At 43.9% G+C, this 23,394-nt stretch overlaps 3 protein-coding genes across 9 annotated transcripts in view; 1 reads left to right on the forward strand and 2 right to left on the reverse strand.

Moving 5' to 3' along the window:
* Positions 1-2,371, reverse strand: part of cyfip2 (cytoplasmic FMR1 interacting protein 2) — a 54,509-nt gene extending 52,138 nt beyond the window's left edge. For 2 of the 6 annotated variants that reach the window (XM_055888375.1, XM_055888372.1), the window contains exon 1: positions 2,180-2,371. The gene's annotated coding sequence lies outside the window, so the exon portion shown is untranslated. Of the gene's footprint in view, positions 1-1,247; positions 1,310-2,179 lie in introns of all 6 variants that reach the window. The other 4 variants (XM_055888376.1, XM_055888377.1, XM_055888374.1 and 1 more) reach the window with 3 other exon arrangements.
* Positions 2,372-3,567: 1,196 nt separating this feature from the next.
* Positions 3,568-17,097, reverse strand: LOC129827482 (tyrosine-protein kinase ITK/TSK-like). Of its 2 annotated transcripts, XM_055888379.1 has the most exons (17): positions 14,976-17,097; positions 14,624-14,728; positions 14,407-14,488; positions 14,056-14,187; positions 13,336-13,373; positions 13,067-13,218; positions 12,773-12,838; positions 12,589-12,643; positions 8,855-8,934; positions 8,462-8,607; positions 7,589-7,663; positions 6,650-6,818; positions 5,751-5,967; positions 5,370-5,434; positions 5,028-5,146; positions 4,718-4,875; positions 3,568-3,842 (listed from the first exon to the last, which is right to left on the reverse strand). In XM_055888379.1, the coding sequence occupies exons 1-17, from the start codon at positions 15,111-15,113 to the stop codon at positions 3,777-3,779; spliced, it is 1,863 nt and encodes a 620-aa protein (XP_055744354.1). In that variant the 5' UTR covers positions 15,114-17,097; the 3' UTR covers positions 3,568-3,776. The 2 variants fall into 2 exon arrangements, with proteins under 2 accessions (XP_055744354.1, XP_055744355.1); XM_055888380.1 differs by lacking the exon at positions 3,568-3,842 and having other exon boundaries at positions 4,789-4,875; positions 4,991-5,146.
* Positions 17,098-17,117: 20 nt separating this feature from the next.
* LOC129827484 (mediator of RNA polymerase II transcription subunit 7-like) lies at positions 17,118-20,811 on the forward strand. The gene is made up of 2 exons (XM_055888383.1): positions 17,118-17,363; positions 17,934-20,811. The coding sequence occupies exon 2, from the start codon at positions 17,942-17,944 to the stop codon at positions 18,692-18,694; it is 753 nt and encodes a 250-aa protein (XP_055744358.1). The 5' UTR covers positions 17,118-17,363; positions 17,934-17,941; the 3' UTR covers positions 18,695-20,811.
* Positions 20,812-23,394: the final 2,583 nt, after the last annotated feature.

Here is a 23,394-nt window from a genome sequence, read left to right on the forward strand (position 1 = left end):
AACTCCTAGGTATAACATTGGATGGTCAATTATCATGGTCAAATCATATTAATAAAGTTGTTGTGAAGATGGGGAGGGGTATGTTTTATATAAAAAACGATGTTCTGCATTTTTGATACAAAAATTAACTGTACTAGTTGTTCAGGCTCTGATCTTGTCCCATCTTGATTACTGTCTCGTAATATGGTGAAGTACGGCAAAGAAAGACCAAGAAAAGCAGCAGCTGTCTCAAAACAGAGCAGCACACCTTGCCCTTAATTAACTGACCATCAGTGGAGGCTGCTGAGGGGAGAGTGGCTCATAATAATGGATGGAATGGAATATAATGGATGGAATGGAGTACAATGGATGGAATGGAGTACAATGGCTGGAATGGAGTACAATGGATGGAATGGAGTATAATGGATGGAATGGAGTACAATGGATGGAATGGAGTATAATGGATGGAAGGGAGTATAATGGATGGAATGGAGTATAATGGATGGAATGGAGTATAATGGATGGAATGGAGTACAATGGATGGAATGGAGTATAATGGATGGAATGGAGTACAATGGATGGAATGGAGTATAATGGATGGAATGGAGTATAATGGATGGAATGGAGTACAATGGCTGGAATGGAGTATAATGGATGGAATGGAGTACAATGGATGGAATGGAGTATAATGGATGGAATGGAGTATAATGGATGGAATGGAGTACAATAGCACGGTATCAAACTCATGAAAAACATGTTTTTGATACCATTCCATTTACTCCATTCCAGCCATTATTATGCGCTGGAATGCACACACAGAACTAACATCAACAACATGCAGGCCAGTCTTTCCTGGTTGAGGGTCGATGAGAGATTAACTGCTTCTCTTGTAGTTTTTATGAGAAATATTACTGTGATGAAAATTCCACATTGACTACATAATCAAATACTATTCTGCTCAAACACCCATAAATACCCCACAAGATATGCCACCAGAGGTCTCTTCACAGCCCGCTAGTCCAAAACGAATTCACGGCAATGCACAGTTTTAAAGAGCCATGATCGCATCAAACTCCCTGCCATCTCCAACTACTCAAGCAAACAGCAAAATTAGCTTTAAAAAACGGATTAAACCACAACTCATGGAAAGGCGGGGTTATGAATGGACACGCACACATTTTTTTGTTGCTGTACTGTTTGTATTATGTCTTGTTTGTCATTGTATTCAAAATGTGTGTGACCGTCCTTGTCTATCAGTGTTTTGTTACCTGTCATGTTCTGTGTTTTTTGCAGACCCCAGAAAAAGTAGCTGCTGCTTCTGTAAAAGTTCCTGGGGATCCAAATAAACAAATCTGTCAAGTGTTACAGTCGAATAAAGTAAAATGGTTATTAATTATTTGAGTGTGGGAAAAATAATTAACTTGAGGTTGGAGAATCCATTGCCTACATAACGGAAGTGGATGAACATGTCATCCGTGCATCAGTCTAGAACAGCATCATGAGGCCTGGGTTGGAAGGACGCATTTTACAATGAAAATGTGTCTACATTGATATTTGTAAACCTGCCTTTTGTCAACGAGGTGACGCTTAACGGATATATTGTGACGAATTGCTGATAGGAGTTTAAGTGGGCTATTAGAACACAATCAAAACTATAAAGAATTTAGTCGACGGGTAGACTACACGTTAGAGAACTAATCTCCACTAGTTGTAACCAATGTATCTCTCGGAACATTTCACTATAACATGATATAATTGTATATAATTGTTTTATTATAAGACAAAATGCATTGTGTGATATTCATATCACCCGTAGCCTATTTTCATGTAAAAATATTTCCCTACAGACACTGCCACACGCAAAACCTCGTTCAACCCACCCATCTGTCGGAGTATGATGCTATCAATACACTGCCTAAAATAACGGGGTGGTTCATTCATATCACCGAATAAGTGAAGAGGCAAACGACCGCAAAAATGAAAGAATCCGATGTGTTTATTTGTTATCGATGTTTTAAAAAATGGGAGAAGAAAATACGTTAATTGCTTCCAATGGTACAGTGATGGGGGGCCATGCAAGATATGGGAAATAGAGCAGGTTCTGTACATCTATCGCAGCCTCCGGTCGATAAGGGAGTTTAGGCTACCCGCACATCTTTGCCGTGCGCTGGCAACATATTCCGCTACATTTTGAACATACCTGCAACTTGCATGTCCGTCCAGGATAATGAGGGCGGACAATGTCTCACTGTGCGACGAAAATCCAATGTTTTATTGAAGTTTTTCTGGCCTTTTCCCCGATTGATGCTCTAGTTTCTCTCAGCGCACAGCCGAATAATCCACCCCACACAAAGAGCAGAAAATGGCTGCAAGTGTATTTCCTTAAAGAGACAGTCACTCACACAGGCAGGAGGATGGAACTGTGGTGCTGAATATGGCCAATGTTGTTGCACAGAACGACACTCAAAACGCCTTGCGATGGGGCTTTTGTATCGTCAAAATGAAATAATGTATTTGCAATTTCGTCTATATGTCGCTATTCGCTACAAACTATTCCCCTTGAAATCATATTATAACTATTAGGCCTACATTGAAACGTGCTGCACATTCTTCCCCAGGTCCATTTGATTAGATATTGCAGGATATTACTTACTTACCATGCACCGCACAGTCACCACTCAATGACCCAGTTTTCATGACAGAGATGGTGTCAAACTTTGATCACATCAACTGCACAGATTACAGCGTCCTTGACAGGACTGTATAGGCCTAGTATGCTATTTTATAGGCACAAGTGTTCTTAGAAGTAAAGAAAATATTTTTAGAATTTAGTTCAGTCACCTTACAATGGATTGTATATAGAGGTTTAGTAGAATAGGCCTAAAACTGCATACTGGATGGAGTTTTCTCTGTAGGTGACGTTCTATCTACTGTATATTTATATCTATCTATATGTCGATCTATATCCATCTATCTATTCTATCAGGTCTATCTATACTCCCACAGAGGTCCTATATGTAATTCTGTGTATACTCTCTGCCTGACAGGGTATTACTATGCCAGTATGGGTACCCAGTCAGACCTCGTTGTCACAGCAACCAGAGCAGGCATGTAGGGCTGTCAGGAACCACAGACTTAGAATACGTTCATACTTTATCAGGGCTCAGTTTGTGTGTGTGTGTGTGTGTGTGTGTGTGTGTGTGTGTGTGTGTGTGTGTGTGTGTGTGTGTGTGTGTGTGTGTGTGTGTGTGTGTGTGTGTGTGTGTGTGTGTGCACATCTGCCTGAGAAGCCTAGATACATTTAAACCACCTACAATTACTGTATTGACAAGTGAACTATTATGAGTATTATGCATTGTGGTTATTTAGTTTTAGGACGGCAGGAGCCTGCTATACAGAGATCCTAGTGCGTAAGGACGTATGTAGAAGGGTGATGGGAATAGCCTACATTATGACATCATGTGAGTAAATGTATTGTGATGGACAGTCAGACTTGGAACGACAGACAGGGAAATCAAACAACAGTACGCTTATGAAACAACGAATAAACACAATAGACTGAAACAAGAAATCAAGACACGAGAGAAGTAGACTTCTTCATTTTATAAAAAATATGGTTGCTATAAAAAAAGTAAGAAATAGAAACTAGAAGGAAGTTAATAAATAACATAAATACAGCTAGCTAAGTCTTTTTTGTATAGTATCTTCAGTTTTATTGAGCAAATGATTCTTCCATGATTTACCCCGGATAGCTAGTTAGCAGACTAGGTTTGGTTGAATAGCTTGTCCATTCAGGCTCAGAGGTCTGACAGAGAGGCCAGCTCGTGCAGCAGGAGAGCAAAGGATGGTCGGTCCTCTGGTTTCTACACAGGAATAGAGGAATGACAAGACATTATGCTTAAAACACGAGCTACACTAAGATCACAGGTGAACCAACCTACCAAGCTGAATCACTAAGATCACAGGTGAACCAACCTACCAAACTGAATCACTAAGGTACAGGTGAACCAACCTACCAAGCTGAATCAGTAAGGTACAGGTGAACCAACCTACCAAGCTGAATCAGTAAGGTACAGGTGAACCAACCTACCAAACTGAATCACTAAGGTACATGTGAACCTACCTACCAAGCTGAATCACTAAGGTACAGGTGAACCAACCTACCAAACTGAATCACTAAGGTACAGGTGAACCAACCTACCAAACGGAATCACTAAGGTACAGGTGAACCAACCTACCAAACTGAATCACTAAGGTACAGGTAAGTCTGTCTACTGCAGCATTTCCCAAACCCCAAGGGGTGCATATTTTGTTTTTTACACTAGCATGGATTTTTTGCTCTAACAATACACAGCTGATTCAAATAATCAAAGCTTGATGATGAGTTGATTATTTGAATCAGCTGTGTATTGCTAGGGCAAAATATGAAATTTGGGGTCCCGAGGACAGAGTTTGGGAAACCTACCCACCCTACCCATCCACACACACAAACCCATACTACACCCACACCCACACACTACACCCACCCACACACACCTTACCCACCCACACTACACCCACCCACACCCACCCACACACACCTTACCCACCCACACTACACCCACCCACACCCCCCCACACACACCTTACCCACCCACACTACACCCACCCACACTACACCCACCCACCCACACTACACTAACAGTAGAGGTGAGTCAGTAGGCTACAGGTGTGAACCAGGTAGGTCCTTCCCACCCACCTCCTTCCAGCACCACTCCATGAGGAGGTGCACAGCCTCTGGGGCCTGTCTGGGTTTCAGCAGCCTCAGGCCTGCATTCAGGGCCTCCACCACCTCACCGTTAGACCGGTTCTCATAGGGCAGACGCCCCTCAGTATACACCTCCCACATACACACACCTGGAGGAGAGGTGAGGAGGGGAGGAGAGGAGGAGGAGGAAAGGAGAGGATTTAACATTCTTTCATCATACCTCTAGTATACATTTTCTAAGTTTGAAGAAGCTCAGTGTCTGACCATGCACAACAGTCTCAGAGAGGATGAATAAATCTACCAAAGGACCAGATGTCAGACTTGCTGCTGAACTTGCAGTACTTGATGACCTCAGGAGAAGACCACTTGATGGGGAACTTAGAGCCCTGAGAGCTGGTGTACTGGTCATCTAGAACAAACCTGGTAGGACAGGACAGGGGAGGAAAGGACACATGGTTATCTGTGTGAGTCTCTGCAGCTTCCATGGACAGATACACAGTGCCCCCTGTAGAGAAGTCTGACCCTTTAACACACCGGTGGTAGTTTCCCTGTCAGGGTGGGTCACTGGTTCAAGTCTTCACCCTGAATCACCATATATTCTGGCCTTTATCAATAGGCATCAACCAGTCTGTCACAAACTCACCTGGTCATTCCAAAATCAGACACCTTCACCACGTTGTTGCAGGAGACCAGACAGTTTCTGGCTGCCTGTGAAGGTTGGGTTCAGAACACACACTTATGATCTGCAGTAGTTTGTCCATCTTCTATACTATACACTCCATTATCACTGAAAATACATCTAGGCCTTAAGAGATGTCTTACAGTTCCTTGATGTTTCAGCCAGTGAGGTAAAACAACCATTTCTAAGCTGTTCTGTGTTTTCTTTCTATAAATTCATTTACATTTTCTCTGTAAAGTGTGTTGAGATTTGTGAAATGCACTTAAAAAAAATTGTGACTAAACAAGCTCAAACACGCATGTACACGCTCATAAACACATATGTTCAGGTCTTTGGGTGGGTTACCAGGTCTCTGTGGATGAAGTTGTTGCTCTCCAGGTATGCCATCCCTTCACTGATGTCCAGACACATCCCCAGTAGGGTGTCCTGAGACATACGCCCCCTCCTGGCTCGGAGGTAGTCTGACAGGCAGCCCTGCTCCATCAACTCAAACACCAGACACATGGGAGAATGCTGGGTACACACACCATACAGCTGCACCAGCTTACAGTGGGACAGCATCCTGCAACACGCACGCACACACACACACGCCACGCACGCACACACACACACACACACACACACACACACACACACACACACACACACACACACACACACACACACACACACAGACACAGACACAGACACACACACACACACACACACACACACACACACACACACACACACACACGCCATCCACACACACACACACACACACACACACACACACACACACACACAAACACACACACACACGCACGCGCACACACACGCCACGCACACACACACACCCACACACACGCCACACACACGCCACACACACACATGCCACACACACACACGCCACACACACACACATACACGCCATACACACACACACACACACACACACACACACACACACACACAGAGACACAGACACACACACACACACACACACACACACACACACACACACACACACACACACACACGCCATAAACACACACACACACACACACACACACACACACACACACACACACACACACACACACACGCTCTGATCAGAAGTAGGTCATTACATAGCACGGGTCCAGTGTTTAATTTGAGACACAGCCTTGCATTTCACGGCTAAAAACTGGTTACAAATAGTCCACTATGTAGGGAATAGGGTATCTTCTAAGATGTCCCCCTCCCCCACTATAAAGTCAACTCACGTCATGACCCTGGCCTCCTCTTTAAAGTCCTCCTCAGACATGGCTCCCTCCCGGACCATCTTCACAGCTACCCTGCGCTCTCTCCACCGCCCCTGGAGTACCAGGCCAAACTGACCGCTGCCCACTTCCTCACCCAGGATCAGGTCTGCCGGGTCCACCTCCCACTGACCTGGAGGGTGGGGTAGGGAGAGGGAGGGGGAGAGAGAGGGAGGGGGTGCAATCCGGGGTAAATCATGGAAGAATCATTTGCTCAATAAAACTGAAAAAAGATACTATACAAAAAAGATTATTGTTATTTATTCATTTCATTCTAGTTTATATTTCTTACTTTTTTTTAATAGCAATCATATTTTCTATAAAATGAAGAAGTCTACTTCTCTCGTGTCTTGATAATGCAATTATTGGAAGATACATAAAGCCTGAACACAACATGGTACACTGTGGTTGTCTGCCACATTCTCCTCCAGGTAGTCCCTCCTGTCTGGAGGTTTTCAGGGTGTGGTGGAGCTGCCTGCCTATTGGCTGCTAAACCTGGGTACCTCATCACACAGGTGTTTACCTTACATCATCACTTATCAAAACACATGCCAATTCTCACTATCATGCATATGTTATGTTTGATCTTATCTTTATTATAGAGTAACTTATCGATAAAATATAAGCATACCTTTATTACACAGTAACTTATAGATAACATACACGTACCTGGTGTGTTATCTACTTTGTGTTTGAGCTTTGCAATTGTCATTAATTCAGGGTTAGGTAACTTCCATAGAGATAGTTAGAGGACTGCGTATAGACAGCCCTGCTGTTACAGACGCTATGATCGAACAGATACAAAAATTAGTCCTCTAACTATCTCTATGGTAACTATAATCAATAACCAAATAAAATGGTTGCTGGCTGCCTAGAGGCAGGAGCAGCAGGTTGACCTCTGACCTTTTGAGAGTTCTGCAGGGCTCTGAAAGCTCTCTCTACCCTGAGAGATGGGATGTCTCAGTCGCGTGATCAGACCTGCACACCACACACACACACACACACACACACACACACACACACACACACACACACACACACACACACACACACACACACACACACACACACACACACACACACACACACACACACACACACACACACACACACACACACACACACAGAGTGAATGTCAGGATGAAACAACAAAACTAAATCAAAACTAAATGTGCATATACCAGTGGTTAGATAATGTAGAGGCTTTAGGCTTTTCTGCTTTAACAACAGAACACATTAAGTCTTATTTTACAGACAGTTTCCTCTGTAGAATGTTGCTGTAAGGAAACGACTGTACCCTATACTAAGGAAACGACTGTACCCTATACTAAGGAAACGACTGTACCCTATACTAAGGGAAGAACCTCTGGACCATAGAATGTATAGAACCATTTCACCAGAGGAGGCTGGTGGGAGGAGCTATAGGAGGACGGGCTCATTGCAATGGGTGGATTTGGAATAAATTGAATGCTACCTAACAGATCAAACACATGGAAACAACGTGTTTGACTCCGTTCCATTGACTACATTCCAGCTATTACAATGAGCCCGTCCTCCTGGGAGGAGCTATAGGATTCTACATTAACACTCATCTCCCTCTCTACTGTGGGAGATCCATGCTGGTGGAACCTTACATGTCCCCTGGAGATGCCTAGGTTTTATCTCAACGGACTAACAAACACAGTCGACCTGGGTACAAATCCAAATAGGTCCCACTGGCCTGGCTGTAAACAGATGTATTAGGTAGCGCAGGTGAGCCGGTGGTAAGGTCATTACCTGCAGCGTTGTGTTGGTGGTACTGGATGAGCTCAGGAATGGTCATGAACAGGTATTTCTCTGCCAGGTAAAACTTGGACGTCTCCTCTGCCTCTGACTGTCTGATCTGGTAGTGCTTCACCCGCGGGTTCTTCTGCCCGTTGGATCTGAACGAGGTTCATCATCATGTAACTATGTCATAGCAAAATCTTTAAACGGGCAATATGCAGTTTAAACAATAACAGAGCAGGCAACCCAATACTGTTTTGATAAAAAGCTGAGAGATGGGGCTGGAGATATACCACTCTCAAATTCTTAGACAGTGCTTGGGATGTCAAAATATCAATCACAGATTGCCCCTTTAACTGATTGTCATTGAAGCTGAGTGACATGGCTGAAACAGGCAGTAGTTACCCTGGGGCTTTAGTGAAGACGGACACAGTGTAGACGCCTGCATGCCTGGAGTCTCGCACCATAAAGGCTCCTTCCTTACCCTGCAAAAACAAACACAACATTTCATTTGAGTAGGATAAATCATAATCGTCAGAAAAAAATCATTATAATTCAAGCCATTTGCTGAGTTCATTACGTTGAATTTGTTGTATGTCATATCATAGTTACGTGGATGTAATATTTTCAATGTCTACTTATGGTAATATTATGTGAATAAGGCTTGACATGACAGCACAGTGAGACTCCTTAACCAACGGGAGCTTGAAACGCACAACACCCATTCTACCCTACCCCCGTCACACTACACAACCCTAACCCTACCCTATCCCCATCACACTACACAACCCTAACCCTACCCTATCCCCATCACACTACACAACCCTAACCCTACCATATCCCCATCACACTACACAACCCTAACCCTACCCTATCCCCATCACACTACACAACCCTAACCCTACCATATCCCCATCACACTACACAACCCTAACCCTACCCTATCCCCATCACACTACACAACCCGTACCTACCCTACCCCCGTCACACTACACAACCCATACCTACCCTATCCCCATCACACTACACAACCCGTACCTACCCTACCCCCGTCACACTACACAACCCTAACCCTACCCTACCCCCGTCACACTACACAACCCTACCCTACCCTACCCCCGTCACACTACACAACCCTAACCCTACCCTATCCCCATCACACTACACAACCCTAACCCTACCCTATCCCCATCACACTACACAACCCGTACCTACCCTACCCCCGTCACACTACACAACCCATACCTACCCTATCCCCATCACACTACACAACCCGTACCTACCCTACCCCCGTCACACTACACAACCCTAACCCTACCCTACCCCCGTCACACTACACAACCCTACCCTACCCTACCCCCGTCACACTACACAACCCTAACCCTACCCTATCCCCATCACACTACACAACCCATACCCTACCCTACCACCATCACACTACACAACCCTAACCCTACCCTACCCCCATCACACTACACAACCCTAACCCTACCCTACCCCCGTCACACTACACAACCCATACCTACCCTATCCCCATCACACTACACAACCCGTACCTACCCTACCCCCGTCACACTACACAACCCTAACCCTACCCTACCCCCGTCACACTACACAACCCTAACCCTACCCTACCCCCGTCACACTACACAACCCATACCCTACCCTACCCCCATCACACTACACAACCCTAACCCTACCCTACCCCCATCACACTACACAACCCATACCCTACCCTACCCCCGTCACACTACACAACCCTAACCCTACCCTACCCCCGTCACACTACACAACCCATACCCTACCCTACCACGTCACACTACACAACCCTAACCCTACCCTACCCCCATCACACTACACAACCCTAACCCTACCCTACCACCGTCACACTACACAACCCTAACCCTTCCCTACCCCCATCACACTACACAACCCATACCCTACCCTACCACCATCAAACTACACAACCCTAACCCTACCCTACCCCCATCACACTACACAACCCTAACCCTACCCTACCCCCGTCACACTACACAACCCTAACCCTACCCTACCCCCGTCACACTACACAACCCTAACCCTACCCTACCCCCGTCACACTACACAACCCTAACCCTACCCCCATCACACTACACAACCCTAACCCTACCCCCGTCACACTACACAACCCTAACCCTACCCTACCACGTCACACTACACAACCCATACCCTACCACCGTCACACTACACAACCCGTACCTACCCTACTCCCGTCACACTACACAACCCTAACCCTACCCTACCCCCGTCACACTACACAACCCTAACCCTACCCTACCCCCGTCACACTACACAAACCTAACCCTACCATATCCCCATCACACTACACAACCCTAACCCTACCCTAACCCCATCACATCACACAACCCATACCTACCCTACCCCCATCACACTACACAACCCTAACCCTACCCTACCCCCGTCACACTACACAACCCTAACCCTACCCTACCACGTCACACTACACAACCCTAACCCTACCCTACCACGTCACACTACACAACCCTAATCCTACCCTACCCCCGTCACACTACACAACCCTAACCCTACCCTACCCCCATCACACTACACAACCCTAACCCTACCCTACCACCATCACACTACACAACCCTAACCCTACCCTTCCCCGTCACACTACAAAACCCTAACCCTACCCTACCACGTCACACTACACAACCCTAACCCTACCCTACCCCCATCACACTACACAACCCTAACCCTACCCTACCCCCGTCACACTACACAACCCTAACCCTACCCTACCCCCGTCACACTACACAACCCTAACCCTACCCTACCCCCGTCACACTACACAACCCTAACCCTACCCTACCCCCGTCACACTACACAGCCCTAACCCTACCCTACCCTACCCCCGTCACACTACACAACCCTAACCCTACCCTACCACGTCACACTACACAACCCTAACCCTACCCTACCCCCATCACACTACACAACCCATACCTACCCTACCCCCATCACACTACACAACCCGTACCTACCCTACCCCCGTCACACTACACAACCCTAACCCTACCCTACCCCCATCACACTACACAACCCTAACCCTACCCTACCCCCGTCACACTACACAACCCATACCTACCCTACCCTCGTCACACTACACAACCCTAACCCTACCCTACCCCCGTCACACTACACAACCCATACCCTACCCTACCCCCGTCACACTACACAACCCTAACCCTACCCCCGTCACACTACACAACCCTAACCCTACCCTACCCCCGTCACACTACACAACCCTAACCCTACCCTACCCCCATCACACTACACAACCCTATTCCTCCCACTGTCACACTACACGACCCTAACCCTACCCTACCCCCGTCACACTACACAACCCTAACCCTACCCTACCACCGTCACACTACACAACCCTAACCCTTCCCTACCACCGTCACACTACACAACCCTAATCCTAACCCTCCCACTGTCACACTACATAACCCTATCCTCCCACTGTCACCATCTGTCTGTAATAGTGATTATGACACATTTACAACAGGAAATCCTGGACCTGAGCAACCTGCTCCGTTGTTTCAAATGTCATGTGTGTGTGTGTGTGTGTGTGTGTGTGTGTGTGTGTGTGTGTGTGTGTGTGTGTGTGTGTGTGTGTGTGTGTGTGTGTGTGTGTGTGTGTGTGTGTGTGTGTGTGTGTGTGTGTGTGAACATGCATCTTGCAAACGCAGCTTTTGCATCCGTGCTGCTGGGGCAAGATACAGGAATTTATTCAATCAAATGCGGTAACCAGATTTTCTGGATAAATTCAAAACATGATCTCATTTTCAAACATAATCAATAAAAAAAAACATTATTTTTACAGTTATACTTTTTTAGGCATAACAAAAACATGTTTTCTCTCTAGTTTCAGTTTGTCTGGTTGTAATTCTGAGAACCTTGCTTTTTGATTGAATCAGGCCAACAATGTCTGTCCTCTCCCTCCTGTAGTACAGTTTAACACCAAACTATGTCTGTCCTCTCCCTCCTGTAGTACAGTTTAACACCAAACTATGTCTGTCCTCTCCCTCCTGTAGTACAGTTTAACACCAAACTAAAGGTCGGTATTGTTTTACCTCTGTCATCAGCAGTTCCTCAGCTCTGCCTCTCGTTATGTCTTTGTTGTACCATCTGGAAAACAAGGGGAATTATAAACAACCTAGACCAATCAGATGTCTGAAATAAAATAACAGGGTACAATTGTTATCTTATACTATAAAAATAGTCAGAAGAATTGTATTTGATATAAATCCGACTCACTCAAATCTGTTGAAGTTGTTGTAGGATTTTTCCGCTATATAAGTGCAAGGTACAAAACCTGTGTTTCTATTGAGGGAAAGGACCAAATGGGATGAATACTGTAGGTGTGTACAACTACACAGCCAATAATACATATTACAGATAGGCTCATAGAGTTGTCATAGGGTTGTCATAGAGTTGTCATAGGGTTGTCATCATGTTGTCATATGCCACAAAGTTGTCATAGGGTTGTCACAGAGGTGTCATAGAGTTGTCACAGGGTTATAATAGTGTTGCCATGTCGTCTCTACTTACCCTCTGTGGTCCTGTACGGTCCACCAATCATGGTGGGAGCTGTCAGTCAGGATGTACTCCTGGTCTTTGTGAAGGGGCAGCTCTGTGTCTCCATGGGGACTGTAGTTCTGTAGCGCTACCACCACACTCTGGTCCGGGTCGGAGATCCGCCGCTATGGGCACGATGTAAGGGAAACACTGATCCTTAGCATTAATATGACTCAAAGCAACATACTGTATGTTTACAGGCACGGTGAAGTATATAGACATGACATATCATGCATATTTACCTGTGTGTCCGGGGTTGGAGGGAGAGGCTTCTTGGAAGCTACAGAAGGGCATTTTGTGGTTAATTCTTAAAAGTCTAAGCTGTTGGAGGGGGGGGGGGGGTGATTTGGCCTTTACTACTATAGCCCCTAAAATGTATTGAATAACATATTTATAAATGGCAAAAAAGACAGTCAAATAATCAATCAGAAGGATTTGATGTGTCTGTCCTATATCTAGGAGAAATACAAAAAAAGATATATGGAAATATACTGTATATATATTTTTTTTACACATATTTAACCCCTTATTTTTGTTGGCACAAAACAACCTCCATACTTCCATTCATGTGTATAGGTTACTTTAAGAGTCTCCCTTTTCAATAGTGGTCCTATTAGTTTGTGTGCTACAGAAATGTTAATGAGAAGACTGATTGTCGGGATGTCTCCTGGTCTGACAAACAGCGTTGTAGCTCTGCCACTTTCCACTGCAGAATGGCGACAAAGGCGGATGCGGTGGATTGAGACGCAGCCCATGCAAAAAAAACATATCTCTAGCGTAAACTGACGGATTTTATTATTATGTTACTTAGATTATAGGCTATAGAGGGTTAAATTCACATTATGGGCAGTTATCATAATAGACTTTTCATAGGATTTATAAATGGTTTATATGTAAGACATAATAATAATTATTATTATTATTATTGAGTGTGGGAAATGCACTCTTCAAATGAAATATACCTGTACCGAATCCCACAGGGTCGTACTCCTGACATCCTGTAGCCATCTTCTCTGTCTGGTAACAGCACCTCCACCTCCCCTCCATCCAGAAGTTGGGGTGATACTTCAGGAGTAATGCGTTGCACTTGGTCTCTTCAAGGCAAGAGAGAGAAATTAAATACAGTGTAAGACATGGAGGCTCAAATGTGTCATAGAGTTTATAATATAATGTTGATATACTACCTTAATATTATGTTGTTTTTCTAATCTTATGGTATATATATTATGGTATATATATATATGAACAAACTCAGCTCTGTGGTATTGGTATTATGGGTCTGATGTTGAATGTCTTCCATAACTGCTGCTCACCCTCCTTCAGAGCTCGGACCCATCTCTGACGACAGTCGTTGTCCGGGGCGAAGATGTACAGGTAGCAGTTGTCGTGGACAACCTGTTGAGACATTTATGCATATCTATTTATGCTTATAAATGAAAGTCATCGTAAATTGTTCCCAATGGTGAGTAATTAGCATTCCTCCATTAGACAGAAGCAGTAGAAGAGATGAGTTGTCTTATGTGGTCTTACCTGGAAGGGGTACTTGTTGCTGCAGGGGATTGGGACTTCACTGCACACTATCTCTACACACTTGATCCTGGAGAGCTCAATGCAGCCTTTCTGGCTGGGCTTTTTCTGAAGATGAATACAGGTTTCTATCAACATCTTCACAACTTTCTATTTTCACATCAAACAATACAACCCCAATACAGTAACTGTCATATACTGTAAAAGCAAGATTTCTTCATAACTCAACATATGATTTTCAAAATTAGACTACTGAAGTGTAAAGTGTAAATTAAATTCAAAATTAAATGTCATTCTTGACAGAAATTGATAAACAAACAAACCACACACAATTGAACATAAAAAGTGTACATACCCCAGGGCGCTGTTCAGAATAGGTCAGGTCCTGGGTGTCCAAGACAAATAACCTTTCCTTGTAATTACAGGGCGATGTCCTTCGCTTCTGCTGAGATTTCTTGATGAGAGTCCCTTTCAAGATTACTGTGGGGAGCATAGTGAACACAGATACCTGGCTAACATTGAGAGACAGAGAGAAACAGTGAGGTGGGCTGTAGAGTTAAACTGAACGCCTATAGAGGAGTGGAGACAAGGAAAAGAGTGATGGGAGTTTGTGTCGTGTGAGCTTCCGTTGTAGATACACTAGGTAAACCACTTCCTTGAGCACGGCTGATAGAGACCAACACTCACACACAGACTAAGATGCACACACACACACGTTGAAACATCACAAGCTGCATGGGTGCACAGAAGCACAGGGCCTGAGCAGCTCTCTCCCCAGAAATTAGGCTAAACGTACACTTAAAACACATTTGTAGTTGAACAAATGCTATTATGCAGGTAACTGCCAAAATAAAGGAAACACTTGAGTAACTGAGGGATATAAAGTATATTGAAAGCAGCTGCTTCCACACAGGTGTGGTTCCTAAGTTAATTAAGCAATTCATATCCCATTATGCATGTATAAAAATGCTGGACAGGTCATTATTTTGGCTACAGTGGCTATTTGTATTTGTATTTATTATGGATCCCAATCACAGTAAGGTACTTAAAGATATTCTCTGGTACTATTGTATACTTTTTAGCCAGTAGTTCTGCAAGTAGCACTCCCGAGCCAAAAGTGGTCGTGGAAAATGTGTTGTTTTGTGCACCAAGTCATTAATCTCTCTCCCGCTCTACTACTGTGTGCATGATGTGCCTCTTGCTAGCTGTCACTCATATGGCGAGGGACTGAAGCTCATTGGATGAACTAGAATTGCTAGGGGGCTGACGCATGTGGGTGAAAATTAAGGGAAAATGGCGCAACACAGCTTCCAGAAAAAGTTGCTTTCAAACTAGGGATTTCGTGGCTAATTAAGGTAAGACAGTAATTCTGCTCATAGTTTATGCATGTATGAATTACACATTGACACATCCAACCCAGAGGTTAAAAAAATACTTAAAAGTTGCCAAAGTTACGGAGCATGTCTTTAATTGTTAACCAGAAATGATTTGATATTTAAGCAATAAGGCCCAAGGGGGTGTGGTATATGACTAATATACCACTTATAACACAAACCCCTGAGGTGGCTTATTGCCAGTGGTGGAAAAAGTACCCAATTGTCAAACTTGAGTAAAAGTAAAGATACCTTAATAGAAAATGCCTCAAGTAAAAGTCACCCAGTAAAATATTACTTGAGTAAAAGTCTAAAAGTATTTGGTTTTAAATATACTTAAGTATAAAAAGTATATGGAATTGCAAAAATATACTTAAGTATCAAAAGTAAAAGTATAAATAATTTCAAATTACTTATATAAAGCAAACCAGACAGAACAATTTGTAAAAACTAAAATATTTACGGATAGCCAGGGGCACACTCCAATACTCAGACATAATTTCCAAACAAAGCATTTTGTGTTTAGTGAGTCTGCCAGATCAGAGTCATTAGGGATGACCAGGCATGTTCTCTTGATATGTTCGTAAATTGGACCATTTTCCTGTCCTGTTAGGCATTCAAAATGTAACGAGTACTTTAGGGATCAGGAAAAACCTATGGAGTAAAAAGTACCTTATTTTCTTTAGGGATGTAGTGAAGTAAAAGTTGTCAAAAATATGAATAGTAAAGTAAAGATATCCCATAAAACTACTTAAGTAGTACTTTAAAGTATTTATACTTAAAAGGTACTTAGCATCACTGCTTATTGCTATTATAAACTGGTTACCAAAGTAATTAGAGCAGTAAAAATACATGTTTGTCATATGGTGCGCTGTACCACGTATGTCAGCCAATCAGCATTCAGGGAACGAACCACCCAGTTTATAATGAGATATAGACAGCTCTATTGGACGTTTAAGATGCTTTATGTTGGTGTTTCCTTCATTAGGTCATTTAGCTGTATGTTGACCATCACAATGAGACATCAATTTATAGCAGATTGAACATCGCACTTTTGACCTCTTACGCCAGCCACTCTGTTACAAAACGTTACACTACAAATTTGATGGATGAAAATCTAAAAGATTGCCACAATACGTCCGCCCAGTATGCGATAACCAATCAAATTTCGCATTACTGTCGAGAAGCTCACCAATCCGCACCGCCAACAAATGATGTCAAGCAAAAACCCAACCAATGGGATAGGATGACATGGGCATGAAAGGAAAACGAGAAGAGACGTTGCGCATACAAATGTTTTGTGAAAAACAATAATTGTGGTGGTGAATTCAGTTGATAGTAGTTACAGTACTTGAGGACTCCATATAAAGGTATGTTTAAGCTGTTGTTGCCTTTGTCTCATTCCTTGTCGTGAAATGACTTCCAAGTCTGCTATCTAACCCCGAGCTGTTAGCTGGCTAACGCGTTAGCTCGCTAGAGACTGAATCAACTGAAAAGATAAAACGTCGTCATTAAGTGTAGTTAGCTAGATTGTTCGCCTATGTTTCTAACAAAAGCTGTTTGTAGGCTTCTAGCTAGCGCATTAATGCCACTTGCCCGGTTAGTTTTAGACAACGTAGCCAGCTCTGTCCTACGTACTGTAACGTTAAAGTTAGCAACGCTAGCCAGCTAGATGCTGCCACTCTTGGCGCATGCGCGGCTACTCACATGGCTAGCAACTTATCACAGTTTAATAGGGGAAACCCTATGAATTATAAGTATCTTTGATTATACTGTCTAAATAAAGAGGTGGGCCATCCTCTTTGCTAATCAGCAGGATAATAGCATCCGTTCTTTCCCCAGTTTATTTTTATTGGCGATGCAGCTAAAATGGTAAAGTAGGATGTTGAAGTAATATGGTAGGCTATAATGCATCTGTAATCTCATTTTCCTCTATCCAGGCCTCACTATGGGTGAACCTCAGCAGGTGAGTGCCCTGCCTCCCCCTCCTATGCAGTACATCAAGGAGTACACGGACGAGAACATCCGCAAGGGGCTCATCCCCAAACCCCCTCCTCCCATTCGAGACACCTACATGATGTTCGGCAACCAGTTCCAGTGTGACGACCTGATCATCCGACCGCTGGAGAGCCAGGGCATTGAGCGGCTCCACCCCATGCAGTTTCACCACAAACGGGAGCTCAAGAAGCTCAACATGTCCATCCTGGTGAATTTCCTGGATCTCCTGGACATCCTGATCAAGAGCCCTGGCAGTATAAAGAGAGAGGAGAAGCTGGAGGACCTGAAGCTGCTGTTTGTCCACATGCACCATCTGATCAATGAGTACCGTCCGCACCAGGCCAGAGAGACCTTGAGGGTGATGATGGAAGTGCAGAAGAGACAGCGACTGGAGACTGCAGAGAGGTTCCAGAAACATCTGGAGAGGGTGGTGGAGATGATCCAGGGGTGTCTGGCCTCACTGCCCAATGACCTACCCCAGACTGAGGGCTTGAGTGGTGATGGGGCGAGGGGTGTTGGGATTGGCGGGGCGTTGGGGTTGGACGCCAGGCTAAAGACTGAACCCATGGACGTGGAGGAGGCTGGGACTAGCTGTATGGCTGTTGGGCCACAACAGGACAAAAGCACGGGTGGTGCTGCTAAGAAAGACAAAGTATTGGACAAGGATGCTGCCATGTGTAGTATTATCGACGAGATCGCCTGAGTCTTGTGTTTAGAGCTAGGGGTCTCTACAGCAGGGTGCAACGATGAAGAACGTTCAGATATAAAATTGTTCTGTAGAGCAATGATTGTCTGTGTTGAATAGTGAATTGACCACCCTGTTCATTATATTTCTATATGCAACGTTCAGAATCAAAATGATTCACCTTGCTGAATATAGGTTTTTCCTGGTCATTATGTTTTTCATTGGTCTCGGTTGAATTGTGTCGTATGCTTAATGTAGTTATGATCACATACGCTGTCCGCAGTTCTAGTATCTTTTCTTAAGTCAAAGCTTTACTGAAATGATGTGTCATGGACTATGAAGACACACCTTCCTTGAGTTGAGACATTTGGGATATCGTTGGGGTTTAGATGCTGCTAAAATTCATAATTTGATAAAGTTTTAATAAAGTAATTTCTAAGTCCTTAAACAATTTATATACTTTTAATTTTTTAAATAATATTATGATTAATTGTCATAGTTGAATTAGAAATAATTAGGCCTTATGCCACTGGTTGGTTCTGCTGAATCCTTTCAGGTTGTCTTAACTGGGTCCTGGCTGGAAACCACTTTTCTACTTTTCAAATTATATTTCTTACCTTAGCTGAGTCCCTGTGAAAACAAACCAAATATATATTTTTAGGAGCTGAACAACCGCATTATAAAATGTAGTCCAAGAATGCTTGCTCTTGCGCATTCAGTGTTTAAACCTGAACCCTATTCATATGTCAACCTTATATGATTGAATGTCAGTGTCCCAGTGACTTGCAAACAGCCACGGCAACAGTCTTTGTTAGAGAAAAGGGGGCAGGTCCGTGAAGCTTTGTGTGTAGCAGCTTGATAATGTAAGCTTCTACTTGTAGCAACGTGAGCTAATGTCCCAGTCAGAGATCTGCCATACACTGCCTCAGGCTGTCTCTGTCACTGTTTGGCTGGATAGGTCAGGGACAGGTTGGTGTGTAGTTACATACAGACACACTCAGGGGGGGAAGTTTCCCCTAGCCTAGTCAGGGAGAGGTTGGTGTGTAGTTACAGACACACTCGGGGGGGGGGGGGGGGGGGTAAAACATTTAGTAGAAGTGCTGATTAATGCAGACAGTTTAGTCTTAAAAATAGTTAAACACTATGTAAATGCTCCCAACAATTTAATGGGTAAATCAACAACTTTTAGACAATGCCATGTATCCTGAAGGAGGCGGTGTTGCTGAAACTTTAGTGATTTACCCATTTAATTGTTGGAAGCAGTTGCATAGTGTGCAACTCTTTTATGAAGTTTCCCCTAGCAACAGATGTGGTATCAGCTTCCCCAATTCTAACCTGAACCATTAGTGGGGGAAATGGCCGGGGTGACTACACCCACTCTGTCTGCACTCTCACAGTTACCAACATACTAACAGTGGAATCAGTGTTGTATAGGCTTGGTCTGTGCTATGTAACTAACACATGCAGTAATGGGAGTTTGCTCATTGGCTGTGTTTGGCTCCTATTAGAAGACGGATAGTTGGTGACATACAGGGAAATTGAATCCTTACACAACATGGGATGAGCTAGTACTGCAGGCAGGCCTGGGTTGTGTAAGCGAAGGTTTGCATAAGTGCACTTTAGTCCCATAAACAGAGACACACTGAACCACTAGGTGGATTCAGATTTCCTCACTACAGCATACGTACAGGCCTTGAATGGATGTGCTGTTCAGTTTGGATCAATGAGGACAGACAACACCACCCGTGAAATGTGATGTGAATTTCCATTCCTGTTTTACGAAAACATGTTTTTTGTTATTGAACTCGTTGGGAAACACAATTGCCTTGTTTGTTTTTCCGTATGTTATATAGTAGCCTAGATACTGCTATCTCTGATTCAACATGTCTGTGAATCCTGTAGTCACATCAGACATGCATTATTTCAACAGGAGCACAATTCATTACCTAACACTACTGCCCCAGATATCAAACTCCTACTCAAACCAGAGAGACCGACATTTTCAAGTGGTTGCTATAGTGACAGAATGATTATGAATGGTAGGTGGCCAATGAAAGACGGGATGCATTATGTGGGTCTGTACAGTCGTGGCCAAAAGTTTTGAGAATGACGCAAATATACATTTTCACAAAGTCTGCTGCCTCAGTGTCTTTAGATATTTTTGTCAGATGTTACTATGGAATACTGAAGTATAATTACAAGCATTTCATAAGTGTCAAAGGCTTTTATTGACAATTACATGAAGTTTATGCAAAGAGTGAATATTTGCAGTGTTGACCCTTCTTTTTCAAGACCTCTGCAATCTGTCCTGGCATGCTGTCAATTAACTTCTGGGCCACATCCTGACTGATGGCAGCCCATTCTTGCATAATCAATGCTTGGAGTTTGTCAGAATTTGTGGGTTTTTGTTTGTCCACCCGCCTCTTGAAGATTGACCACAAGTTCTCAATGGGATTAAGGTCTGGGGAGTTTCCTGGCCATGGACCCATAATATCAATGTTTTGTTCCCCGAGCCACTTAGTTATCACTTTTGCCTTATGGCAAGGTGCTCCATCATGCTGGAAAAGGCATTGTTCGTCACCAAACTGTTCCTGGATGGTTGGGAGAAGTTGCTCTCGGAGGATGTGTTGGTACCATTCTTTATTCATGGCTGTGTTCTTAGGCAGAATTGTGAGTGAGCCCACTCCCTTGGCTGAGAAGCAAACCCACACATGAATGGTCTCAGGATGCTTTACTGTTGGCATGACACAGGACTGATGGTAGCGCTCACCATGTCTTCTCCGGACAAGCTTTTTTCTGAATGCCCCAAACAATCGGAAAGGGGATTCATCAGAGAAAATTACTTTACCCCAGTCCTCAGCAGTCCAATCCCTGTACCTTTTGCAGAATATCAGTCTGTTCCTGATGTTTTTCCTGGAGAGAAGTGGCTTCTTTGCTGCCCTTCTTGACACCAGGCCTTCCTCCAAAAGTCTTCGCCTCACTGTGCGTGCAGATGCACTCACACCTGCCGGCTGCCATTCCTGAGCAAGCTCTGTACTGCCCCGGTCCCGCAGCTGAATCAACTTTACGAGACGTTCCTGGCTCTTGCTGGACTTTCTTGGGCGCCCTGAAGCCTTCTTCACAACAATTGAACCGCTCTCCTTGAAGTTCTTGATGATCCGATAAATGCTTGATTTAGGGGCAATCTTACTGGCAGCAATATCCTTGCCTGTGAAGCCCTTTTTGTGCAAAGCAATGATGATGGCACGTGTTTCCTTGCAGGTAACCATGGATGACAGAGGAAGAACAATGATTCCAAGCACCACCCTCCTTTTGAAGCTTCCAGTCTGTTATTCAAACTCAATCAGCATGACAGAGGGATCTCCAGCCTTGTCCTTGTCAACACTCAAACCTGTGTAAACGAGAGAATCACTGACATGATGTCAGCTGGCTCTTTTGTGGCAGGGCTGAAATGCAGTGGAAGTGTTTTTGGGGGATTCAGTAAATTTGCACGGCAAAGAGGAACTTTGCAATTAATTGCAATTCATCTGATCACTCTTCATAACATTCTGGAGTATATGCAAATTGCCATCATACAAACTGATGCAGCAGACTTTGACAATTAATATTTGTGTCATTCTCAACTTTTGACCACGACTGTAGATGCTAGGTGTGCAGGCTGTTGTTCCGACATTACTTTAACACCCCTGATTCAGCTAATCAAGGCCCTAAGAAACCCAATTGATTAGCTAAATCAGATGTGTTAGAGCTGGTCCGGAGCATAAACCTGCACACCAAATAGCTCCGCTTTCCAGGAGGAGAGTTGGCCACGGCTGATCTAGGCTAAAGGCTGGGTAGCCGTATCATCAGATTGACTATGTTTAGATGTGTCAGTCTTTAAATAAATGGCCTTATTGGCCTACATAAAGTAGGGATGGCTCCAATCCCTTTTCTGTGTCCCAAATGGAATAGTGCACTACTTTTGACCAGATCTCATATTCCCTACATAGTGCAGAGCCCTGGTCAAAACCAATGCACTATATAGGGAAGAGGGTGCCATTTGAAACAACCCTTATCTTGGCCAGAGACACACGCACAGTGATTGAACCAAAAACTGAAATGGTGTTGTGATGGAGCAGGGACGAAACCCATATTAGGCTACCCCTGACATGCTGTTACCTGTGCCATGGAGAGCAAAGGGGGGAAGGTCAGAGGGTTTACAGCTTTATTTAGACTACTGTAGGACGAGGAGCTGGCTGAAGAACTGTTTACATGGGCTTGGTTGCCAATTTAGCCTGCTCTGCTGTTAGAAAACACGTCTTTGTTGGGGTTAAATAAATGTTAAGTAGGCTGTCATAATAATCTAATGTTTTTTGTTGCACAATCTCTCGTGGACAGATGAAATGGTGAAAATCTGTCAAGGCTCACAAAGAATTATGTGGTTACAAGCAGCAGTAGTTCCTTGTTTGGGTTTTCGTCATTGATTATTTGAACAAATCAAGATTGGGTGAAGGTGGTGCTTGAACTAAACCTAAAGTAGCAGGCATAAAATAAATTGCTAAAACTAGACCCCATGACAACTGCACAGGTCGCACAACCACAAAGTCATAAACCCAGCCTAATTCTACTATTTCCCTCCATAACTGTGATTTTAAACCTAACCATAACCACACTGCTAACCTTATGACTAACCCTAACCTTAAATTAAGATCAAATAGCAACAACAACAAAAATTCATA

Source organism: Salvelinus fontinalis, chromosome 29, assembly GCF_029448725.1.
Source record: "Salvelinus fontinalis isolate EN_2023a chromosome 29, ASM2944872v1, whole genome shotgun sequence".
In the NCBI taxonomy this organism is placed as follows: Eukaryota; Metazoa; Chordata; class Actinopteri; order Salmoniformes; family Salmonidae; genus Salvelinus; species Salvelinus fontinalis.